The sequence below is a fragment of the Triticum dicoccoides genome, chromosome 2A (genome assembly GCF_002162155.2).
Source record: "Triticum dicoccoides isolate Atlit2015 ecotype Zavitan chromosome 2A, WEW_v2.0, whole genome shotgun sequence".
Classification (NCBI taxonomy): Eukaryota; Viridiplantae; Streptophyta; class Magnoliopsida; order Poales; family Poaceae; genus Triticum; species Triticum dicoccoides.
In genome coordinates, this window is record NC_041382.1 from 774,009,400 (window position 1) to 774,019,807 (window position 10,408).

General features: G+C 49.5%; 2 protein-coding genes across 2 annotated transcripts in view; both read right to left on the reverse strand.

Annotated features, from left to right (window-relative positions):
• LOC119357202 (probable phospholipid hydroperoxide glutathione peroxidase) overlaps positions 1–222 on the reverse strand; it is a 2,352-nt gene extending 2,130 nt beyond the window's left edge. Inside the window, exon 1 of the mRNA XM_037624188.1 lies at positions 32–222. Within this exon, the coding sequence (XP_037480085.1) occupies positions 32–91 (60 nt within the window). The 5' untranslated portion in view covers positions 92–222. The remainder of the gene's footprint in view (positions 1–31) is intronic.
• Positions 223–701: 479 nt separating this feature from the next.
• LOC119357199 (FT-interacting protein 3-like) lies at positions 702–5,239 on the reverse strand. Its single transcript, XM_037624186.1, has 2 exons — positions 4,976–5,239; positions 702–4,050 (listed from the first exon to the last, which is right to left on the reverse strand). Exon 2 carries the CDS (start codon positions 4,012–4,014, stop codon positions 964–966), a length of 3,051 nt encoding a protein of 1,016 aa, XP_037480083.1. The 5' UTR covers positions 4,015–4,050; positions 4,976–5,239; the 3' UTR covers positions 702–963.
• Positions 5,240–10,408: the final 5,169 nt, after the last annotated feature.

Sequence of the window (10,408 nt, forward strand, 5' to 3'; positions counted from 1 at the left end):
GGGGGGGCAGAGGGAGGGATGGCAGGAGGACCTTAACGACGAAGTCATGGACGGAACCACCAAGCTTGGAGGATGACTCTGCCGCACCCATGTTTGCTCTCAGCAATACTGTAATGTTTCCACTTGAGAAGGATTGGAGAAGAGCCTTAAGCGGCAGCACTCTGAAGAACTTGTGACAAGTGGCAAGCACCTGTCCTGAGATTTATTTGTGCATCTCAGGAAGTCTTAGAATGTCTTAAAATTCCTCATTATTTGCAGTCCATATGCTGTCCACAGATTCTAATAAAAACCACACAAATTGCAAAGCATTGATATTTGAATGGGCTATTCCTGATTGAGAAATATTAATGGCAGAGAAGCTACAAAGAGAAGTAGACAAAATATTTTGGGCCTACAGTACACCAGCTACTACAATGACTTATTTTTGGACATTCTTTAAACGATGAGTTTTTAAAACTATTGTTAGAATGCAAACGGAAGGGGAAGAAAACAGTGTTACTCCACTGGTTTGGCCAAATGTAGAGTCATACGGAAACAGTTACAAAAGTTAAAACAGTATCCTTCCAATCAAGGCATAGCCGGAAAAAAATATCACGTCAAAATCACATAAGCACAAAAACCAAGGACAATCAGCCCAGCAGAAACTAGCCACAGAAATGCTTGTAGAAAGATGCAGTTACCCAAGTGGTTAGAAACACAGATGACCACAAAAACCATTCAAGCAGGGTACTGAACATTACACAGCAAGATATTTCATAAACAATCAGCATGCTTCCAAAACCTGGCAAGTCATGATAAGCTGTCGGCACATTATTCCCTGGATCCAGCACCTAATACGATAGGCAGACTCGAAGTCCTGAACGACAAACAGTCACAAATAATAACACGGCGAGTCGAGCTACAGCGACAGACATGGTGTAATTCTAGGGATTACAACGATAAGGCCACCAGATGGTAGCATCTTCACAGCATACTGTCTGTCCTCGCTGGCAGTCGCCTGAAGAAGTTTACTGGCGTTGATGGCAACCTGTGCCTGAACCTCGGGTGCCTCATGGCATAGAACCCTCCTAATGCTGCGAGAACCTGGAGCGGTGTGACGTACAGCACTATCGCGGCTATGAAACAGAATAGCACAAATATTGCTGTGGCCCGAGGATCCCTCCAACTGAGCAGTGCCTGAACTCTCTCCCCTTGGGTTGCGATATCGCCAACAACAGTCTGTATCCTTCCAGCAACACTCCTCAGCCTATCATACCTCATCCTTACAACCTCTTGGCTCCGGCTTGTGGGGAATGTGTCAAACTCTTCGTCGAGTTCATCTGGGTGAACAGCTTCTGCATGAGAGATCTTGGTGTTCATGTGTGGAGGGTAGCGAGGCCGGTAACGGTAGTTCCAGATCCCTATCAGGAACATGTACAAGAACACTGTTGGGAGTATGAGCTCTGGAAAGCACACCAGCATTATAAAGAGGATGTGAACCAGCACGGTGGTAATGGGGTTCTTCCATGCGCAGACACCACTGAACCACTTGCTGATGGCAAACAGGCCTGAGAAGACATTCATCAGCCTGAAGAAGTTTGCTTTGCTTCTCCTCATGCTCCACAAGTGAGAGTCAAAATCTGACATGTACTCAACAACTTCCTTCCTCAGAGGTGGCTCCATTCGGCTGAGACGGGCAGCCACAATCTGGACAGCTTGGTGGCGGAGCATGTCAACCTGAAGCACTGGTATTGGGCGTGCATAGTGCATCTTCGGCAGCAAAGGTCGGGAGTACAGGTATAGCATGTTGACCAATGACGTTGAGGAAAATCGTATGGCTAGGTGCAGTTCACCCATCTTCTTCACCCCTGATGGGTGCAGAACCAGGAGCGGATATGAGTGGGTGTATACTCGGCCAGTTTCAAGTGTTGAAAGGCGAATTCGGACCTTGCCGATTTTCGCATCTTTACCACTGGATGGCTTGTCCCCATTCCTCTCTCCAAGCTGGCCATTGTCAAAAGCACCAATAGTCAGGACAGTTGCCGGATCATAGACCTCCCAAGTGTACTGTTCATTGAACTTGGGGTTTGGATTGTTCATGATAGTACGTGTTCGCACCCACTTTGACCCATACTTTGCAACACAATAGGTGTCTGATGAACCTTTTCCATCACGTGTCTTCATAGGAACAATCCCCTGTGCACCAAGGACTCCAAGCTCAAGCAGACCAATCGACGGCTTCCAGAGTTGCTTGGCTGTTGGTCTGAGGTCACTGCTGTAGTTTGTAGACTCATCCAGAACATGATATCCTCCATCAAGGCAGAGACGGAGATGGAGCCGACTAGAGAACTTCTCTCTCTTTAGTTGATCTACATCAACAAGTACAGGCTTCTCAAGATTAAACCACTTCCCATGGACAATGCGGTCATCAGCCCGCCTATCAATCATCGTCAATGGTATAATTATCCGGCCAAGCGTCTCATCCTTGTTAGGAGCTACACGATCTTCAAGTGACAGAATAAGGTGATCCTCGAAAGGTTCAGCAGCCACAAACATAAGGTCTTCATTCCAAAATGGGTTGAAGTTTCTAGCCTGAACAGGTTTTGTCCTCCCATGCTGATGCCCCACCTGTGCTCTGACAAAAACATCTGGATAGCGGGTCTTATCATGTATGAGAATATCTTGGGCCTCAATTATATTAACTCGCAGGTACCACAGTCTGGGTGCATGGTAAACTTTCGACTTCATGTGTGTTACAGCAGATGGATCCTCAAGTGTAGCAGCATCTGAATGCCATGCATCAGGAAATGCCTCGTCAGCTTGGGTGCCAATCCAAACTGCCAGCATCAGCTCACCCCTTGACTTGTCCCCATCCTTATGAACAAGCCGGTACCATTCTGGAGCCAGTGGACTGTCAGGGGGCACACGTACTGGCACATCATTCAGATCGAATCGCACCATGCCAACAAAATCATCCCTGACAAGATCTTTGTCTTTGACCAACACTTCAATGACAGAGGCCTGCATACGTTCTCTAGAGAAAGCAAAGACAGCATTCCACTCAGGGTTCATCTGCTTCTCAAAGTGCTTAGTTATGCCCCTGTAGTTGCCAACTCTCACTTCCACGAAAGGATCCAGGCTCCCAGTGATGTCCATGTTAGGCAAGTCCCGTGCCTTGACCACACGCACAAACAGATACTGCATTCTCTCCACTAAGTCATAAGTACTAGCATGCTTCTCACCACCAATAACCCGACCACCAACAATCTGTCCACCACCGAGAAAGGGGCTGGTTTCTTTAAGTGCATAGTCCATGGGCTGCTGGGAGGCAGCTGAATACATCCTGACCATCTTGGGCTGTTGAGGTTGAGGTTTCATTTGCTCAACACCATACTTGGAGTTGGAGGGTTGCTCGGCAAAAGAGGCTGGAAGGTGGCCATGGTGCTGATGATGCTGTACATCCTTAGCTATGGTATGCAAGGTTCTCACTTCATCATGCCTGTGCTCTTGATGGCGCTGAGAAGCATTCAGATTAGTACCGGTTATATCAGCAGCAATCTGCTCAGCTTGAGTTGGAGGAGTATTGTTCGAAACAGGGTCCATTGCAGGAAGAGGGTTGGAAGCCCTGATGGAGGGGTCATTTGTGATGTACACTTTGAGGCCCAATTCCCCCTTGACACGGGAGAACATCCCACGCTTCTCCAGTGGATAGTGCATGATGACAGCATCGGTGAAGGGCACGAATGAGGTGCCAGCGATTCTGACCTTGCCAAGGAATGACCTGGAGCCTTCGATGGACTTGTGGATGTTGTAGACATATGCTTCAAGAGCGAGCTCGGGAAGATTTGTTGGATCAGAGACGTTGAAGTAGAAGCGCTCGTTCCAGACGGGGTTCAGGTCCTTCTCCTTGATGGCCGTGCGGAACCGCTGACCATCAAAGGTAAGCTCAACACAGGCGCTGGCAGAACCTTGCCCGTCCTTGGGCATGAGGTCATGAGCGCTTGCGACCTCCACGCCCAGCTTATACGACGCCATTGCTTTTGGTGATGATGTGTGATCTACTGCTGTGTACTGCACACATGAAAGAAAAGCACAGTTAGCGCCACTACCAAATGGTACAAACTGGCCACCACAGCCAAATAAGCACATATAAAAAGTAAAACACGGTTAGGTAGCACCCTGGCAAATGCAGCAATTTATCTTGCACAGCCAAATAAGCATACATATATAAAGAAAAGCACAGTTAGGTAGCAGCCTGGCAGATGCTACAAACTGAGTGTCACATCCAAATAAGAATAAAGACCAGGCTTAACAAGAAAATCTTATATGCTGCAGATGACTAAAGCGTCGCAATCACACTCGCATAACCACTCACTCCATAGATCGCCCCTGATCTACAGAAGAACCGGTGTGTTCCGGCTCCCCAAAGGGTGTGGTATTATTTCTATTTGCATGGTGAAATGAGAATCTCGGCAGGAGCAGTCCCCATCAAGCCTAGACATCCAGTCCACAGGACTAAACTAAATCTGCTTTCCAGTCAGCAAACAACCTCTAACGATGGCCTCAGACAGACTGCGACGCATCGGAGCTCACATCACAACTGAAGGCGACATACACGCACAGATCTAACCTGTGGATAATAAGCAGCATATATAAATAGTTAAGTAAAACAAAAATAAATATCCGAATGAGGGAGCCGCGACAAGCGCATCAAGCTTTTGGCGAAAAGGCAGCCAGACGGGGGCACCAACTTAGTACTCTAATAGTTTATTGAATCAATCACAGAATCAAAGGTGATTCGTGGATTTAGCACGGCAGTGCCACACCTAATGGATCCGTGAGAATATGCGAAAGGGAGCGCTTTGTATTTTCGTCGGCGCAGCAAGCGCGGCGGACACTTAATAAACCCCCGAGAAACCCCGGGATTCGGCGCACCGGCGGCGAGCGGACACTGCGAATCGAGGCGGGGCGGAGAGGGGCGAGGGCCGGGGCTCACCTCTGGAGCTGGAGACGCCCAGATCCGGGCGGATCTGGCCCAATGCAGCCGGAGAGCGCGGGCCGACGGAGCCGCGAGCGCGCTTCAGTCCGCCGCCATGCTGTCCGTCGCCGGGCCGGCTGGTCGTACGGGAGGGCGGCCGGCGGAGGAGGGGATTCGGAGGAGGCGGAGGGTCTGGGTTTTGCGTGGCGTGCGGGGGAAAGATGGGAGCTTTGCGTTGGGTGTGAGCGAGTGAGGAGGAGGGTCTCTCTTGCGTGGACTCAAGAGGAGGAGGGCGGAGACGCGTGGGTGAGGCGTGGGTCGGTCGCCGTCCTCGTCCTCGTCCTCGTCCTCGTGCGCCGCGCCGCGTCGGTTTCGGGTTCAGGTTCAGGTTCTGTGCGCGTGAATGGCCAATTTTCTTCCACTTTCAGACCCACTTGAGGATTTAGGGAGGGCGATCCAATATCTCCTTACTTATTTTTTATTTGTGCGGAAGGATTGAGTTGTTTGCTGAAATTTAAAGGTCCGGTACATCTTTCTCGAGGTGTAAGAGTTGGCGTCATGCTTCATGGGTCTCACACCTACTATTCGCCGATGATTGCTCGGTCTTTACACAGGCTACGGTTGAGGCTGCCACTAGGCTGCATAACATTTTGGATATCTATAAAACAGCTTCTGGTCAGATGGTCAACCGTAGTAAATCAGTCATTTTCTTTAGCGCAAATTGTACTGATGAGACAAAGGCAATGGTCCATGTGAATATGGAGATTGCGACGGAAGCATTAGTTGAGAAGTACCTTGGACTACCAACCGCCATTGATAAATCTTCTGATGTACAGTTTGAGCACATAGCAACAAATATTCGAAAATTGGTGAATGGGTATGTTCCTAAACTCTTAAGTAGTGCGGCAAGGGAAGTTTTGATTAAAGCGGTATGCCAAGCTATCCCAACTTATTCTATGAGCTGCTTTAGACTTTTCAAGAAATTGTGCAAGAAATTAACCAATATTGTGGCCCGCTTCTTTTGGGGGGGAGATGATAATAAGAGGGAATTGCATTGGAAGAAGTGGAAGGATATTGCAATACCTAAAGGAGAAGGAGGGATGGGTTTTAGGGATTTCGAATTATTCAACCAGGCTATGCTGGCGAAACAAGGCTGGAGGTTGCTTACATCACTAGATTCTCTATGCGCTAGAGTCTTAAAGGGTAAGTACTATCATGATCATGAATTTATGTCAGCTAAGAACAAAAGAGGATCCTCGCATATTTGGAGAGCCATTCTTCATGGCAGAGAGGGTCTAAAATTAGGCCTGATAAAGAGGGTTGGTGATGGTTCTTCTATTCACCCATGGGAGGATCCATGGATTCCTTTTAACCATGGTTTCAAACCCCTAATTCAGCTTCCTGATGCAGCTATCAGTAGGGTGGAAGAATTGATTGACGCAGACAATGGTGAATGGAATATGAATTTGATTAATGCAAATTTTGTGGAACCGGATGTTAGTGTAATATGCAGGATTCCGATTAGTAATTCAGCTGAGGATATTTGGGCTTGGCAACCAGAAAACATGGTCATTTCACTGTGAAATCGGCATATAGAGTTCTTCTCTCTAAAAGTCGTCAAACTTACCAGCCTGGGTCTAGCATCAATCAGGAGAAGGTATAGAAGAAAATGTGGAAACTTGAGGTCCCTCCCAAGGTGAAGAATTTCTGGTGGCGTATTATCCATGACTTTATACCCTGTCGTGCCGTTTTGAAGCGACGACATATGGAACGTATTGATTTCTGTGACACTTGTGGTCAACAGGAAACTACAATGCATGCTATCTTTGATTGCACTTGGGCAAGGATCTTCTGGGAGCAGGTGAAGTCCCTAACTGGCATAAAAATTCCTGACCTACATCCACACTCTTGGATGTTCGATGTGGTGGATGGTACAAAGATACCCCAATCTGAAGCTTGTATAATTTTAAGTGGAGCATGGGCGATCTGAACTGAACGAAATGCAAGAAAGCATGGAGAGTCTGGGCGCTGTATCATGCAATCAGTAAGATGAGTGATAGACTCGGTAATGGACTCAACAAGTGCTGGAAAAGTAAGCAAGCCGAAGCAATCAAAACAAATAAAATGGAATCCACCTGATGAAGGCGTGATGAAGATTAATGTAGATGCATCCTTTGATGATGTTTCTTGTCAAGGTTCGACTGGGATGGTTATTCGGGATAGGGAGGGTGCATTACTTCGTGCACAAGCCCTTTGGTATAATTTTGCAGCTAGCTCACAGTCCATGGAAGCGGAAGCAATTCGAGATGGGGTTCGAATGGCTATTGAGAGAGGTTTCAGCAAAGTTGAGGTGGAAACTGATGCTCAAGCTATTGTTAAGTTGTGGGAGTCAGATACCTTCGATCGTTCAGAGATAGCTGCCATTCTTCAAGAGATCAGGGAGCTTTCTGATCAATTTGAGAGTTTTAGGCTGAAATTCGTTCGTAGAGAAGCTAATGAAGCGGCTCATTTATGTGCGAAGCAGGCGACAAGTGTTAGGAGAAGATGTTTATGGCTTAATTACACTCCTGTTTTCCTAATGAACACGTTGTATCGTGACTGTTTGCCTGCTTAAGTAAGCAATAAAACTCTTTTATGTTGCAAAAAAAGGTTCGCCTCGGTTTTTTTTTGAAACATCGCCTCGGGTTCTTTGCTCCGCAATTTCTCGCCTCTTTCCCTTGCTGCCTCTCGTCGGAATTCGAAATAGCGGGAGGCCCGTTGGGTCTGACTTTGACCAACGGACGGCAGCTGGCGCTGTGATGACTCCACTTTTACCACCACGGCGCTACGCTATGGTGTGTACTGCCTCCACAATCCCCACCACTATTAAATAATCAAATATAAATTTTCTTACGTGCACCCCGCAATTAGTCCCACAATACCCCACGATTCAGTCAGCACCATACGATTTGTCCATAAATCTCAATATAACAATCCTCATTGATTTAACAATTCTATGGTGTGCACTTGGCAATTTCCAATGACTAACCGTACTCCACCGAGGATAACACCCCACATCCCGCATCGGAAACTCCTACAATCACGCAGCGCATGCAATCTGAACTATCATCAGTTATCCTCTCTCCCTTCATTAACGCTCACCTCCCAATCTAATCAATTCCCGTCCGAAACCTCCATCCAAAAGCGAGAAATTCCCAAGAGCATGCAAGACGCCCGGCAATGCAAGCGAGCCGCTGCCACCGGGACGCGCGAGGAGCCCGTCATTGAGGAACCCAAAGCAACGCATGAGGGAGGGAGAACAGGGCACGCAGAGAAGAAGACGCGCCCAAGGTGGCTCCCGGCAACACGCACGCGGGCCGACCCTGTCCGGCGCCGGCGGTGCATGTCCCCAAGGATCAAGGGCGAACGCTCCCATGAATTTAGGTTGACTGACTGTGCTTTACCACAAAGGAAAATAACAAACTCTACGCCAATGTCCTCAACCCCTACAATCACGCTGCGGTGATGGATTTCTTCATCGGGGCCGACGGGGGCGGGCTGAAGCGTTGGAGATGTACCTCAGCGCGCACCGGCTGTTGCTCTTGGCCCACAACGGCGTGGCCCGTGCCGAGCGGCGGGCGGCGACGATGGCAGGCGACAACGGCGAGCTCCGGGCGGCAGGATGTGGGGGCCGGGGCCTAGGCGTGCCTTGTGCGACGCGGCTGGCAGCGGGCGGGACGAGGCCGTGGCTCTGTGCCCGACCAGGCGCATGGCAGCTGTGCCCGACCAGAGACCGGCGCCGGCGTACGCGGTCGGTGGGGTTCGCACAGCAGGGCCCCCGCGAGCTAGCGCATCGCGGCGACAGGCTCGGCCAGCATGGCTGGTGTACGGGGCACGAGGCGCACTGGTGAGCGGCGGCCTAGCTCGACCAAGCTGGTGACTTTGCTAATGACGCCGACGATCACGCGAGGATATCTCTCGGCTTGGCTTCTCGCCCGAGTGGTGCCACAGGCTCTCGCTGACCCACCATGTTTGTGCCACTCTCAGCTGCTCCTCTCCATGTGGTACCGGCAGCGGTGCATCCATGGAGCGGCGGCTCCGTGCACATGCTCTGAATGATGCCTCTGTGTCGCGTGTGTGTCTTGTGTGGTGCTGTTGCTCCGCGTGCACGCACACATGTTGCGTGTGCTCTGTTTGTATGATGGGTGAGGGGCGGCCTGTGCTTGCTTGTGCCTGGCGAGTGCCGACTGCACCTGCTGCTACTGATCAGTGCGGTGAAGCAGTTCACTACAAAGTACTCCCTCCGTTTCGATTTACTCGTCGTGGTTTTAGTTCAAATTTTATGGCCACTGCTAATGATACTATGACTAGAAGAACGCCCGTGCGTTGCAACGGGGCCACATTAACTTTAAGAGTTCAGTATTAATATTCTCATACATATCAATCCTTCTTCTCCTTCCGTCTGCCACCGAGACAGGGACCTAGACTTTGTGCTGCTCTTATTGATTTCAAACCCAGACGAGATGGGGTGGTGGGAGGGGGGACGAAAAAACCCAGACGAAACAAAGGAGAAGGAGAGCCTCATCAGTAGCATCATGGTGAATTTCAAACCTAGCGTTGTGCTCCGCCCAACGAACATGGACGCCGCCACCGCCGGCCCAGTGGAGCTCGAACCCGAGAAACTCTGCTGCTTGCTGGGAGGGGTCGGGGAGGGTCGGAGCACATGAGCATTGACGTGAAGACAGAGTAGGCCGGGGAGATTACTGTGCACGCCGCACAGCGACTTGGACCTCGGAGGGCCTTAGCTCTGTCAGGAGGAGGTCCCGAGTTCCTGCCGAGGACAGCCTGACGGGGGAGACGCACGGCCGCTCGCGCTGCCCGCAACGCGACCACGCCCTGCCCTAGGGTTCTGCGACGGCGGCAGCGTCGTCCACAGCCACACCCTCTCTGAGTCCTGCCCTGAACTGGGGTTCCGAGATGGCGGCGGTGGCGGAGGTCTCTGAGGTTGGAGAGGGGCAAGATGTAGGACGGCAGAGGCTGGAGCCTGGAGCGATGGCGGCGTTTCGGGATTGCAGGCAGGGGGACGTGCGAGGTGAGTGTTTTTTTCACCGGTTTATGTTGTGTTGCCTGCACGGATATATAGGAGAACAAATAGGTGGATTATAATTCCTTCCATTGTATAAGTGCTGGGAAAGGAAGCGAGGGACAAAAATCAATCGAGGGGCCTTTAAGAGTAGAGATTAGTTAATTGGATTTTTCTTTAAAGTCTGTTATTTGTTTTCTTAAATTTATTATATGTTTCCTAAATCAAATTGCATTGATGGGATGGATCGATTGATTTGGATAGTCTATTATTTGTTTCCTTCACATCCATTATATGTTTCCTAAAGCAAATTGCATTGATGAGATGGATCGTTTGATTTGGATGGATCGATTGATTTGTTTCCTTAAAATTGGATTTTTTTTAAAGTC

Bases quoted from the DNA above. Each gene is read 5' to 3' on its own strand.
- LOC119357199 (XM_037624186.1), bottom strand. From the start codon at position 4,014: ATGGCGTCGTATAAGCTGGGCGTGGAGGTCGCAAGCGCTCATGACCTC.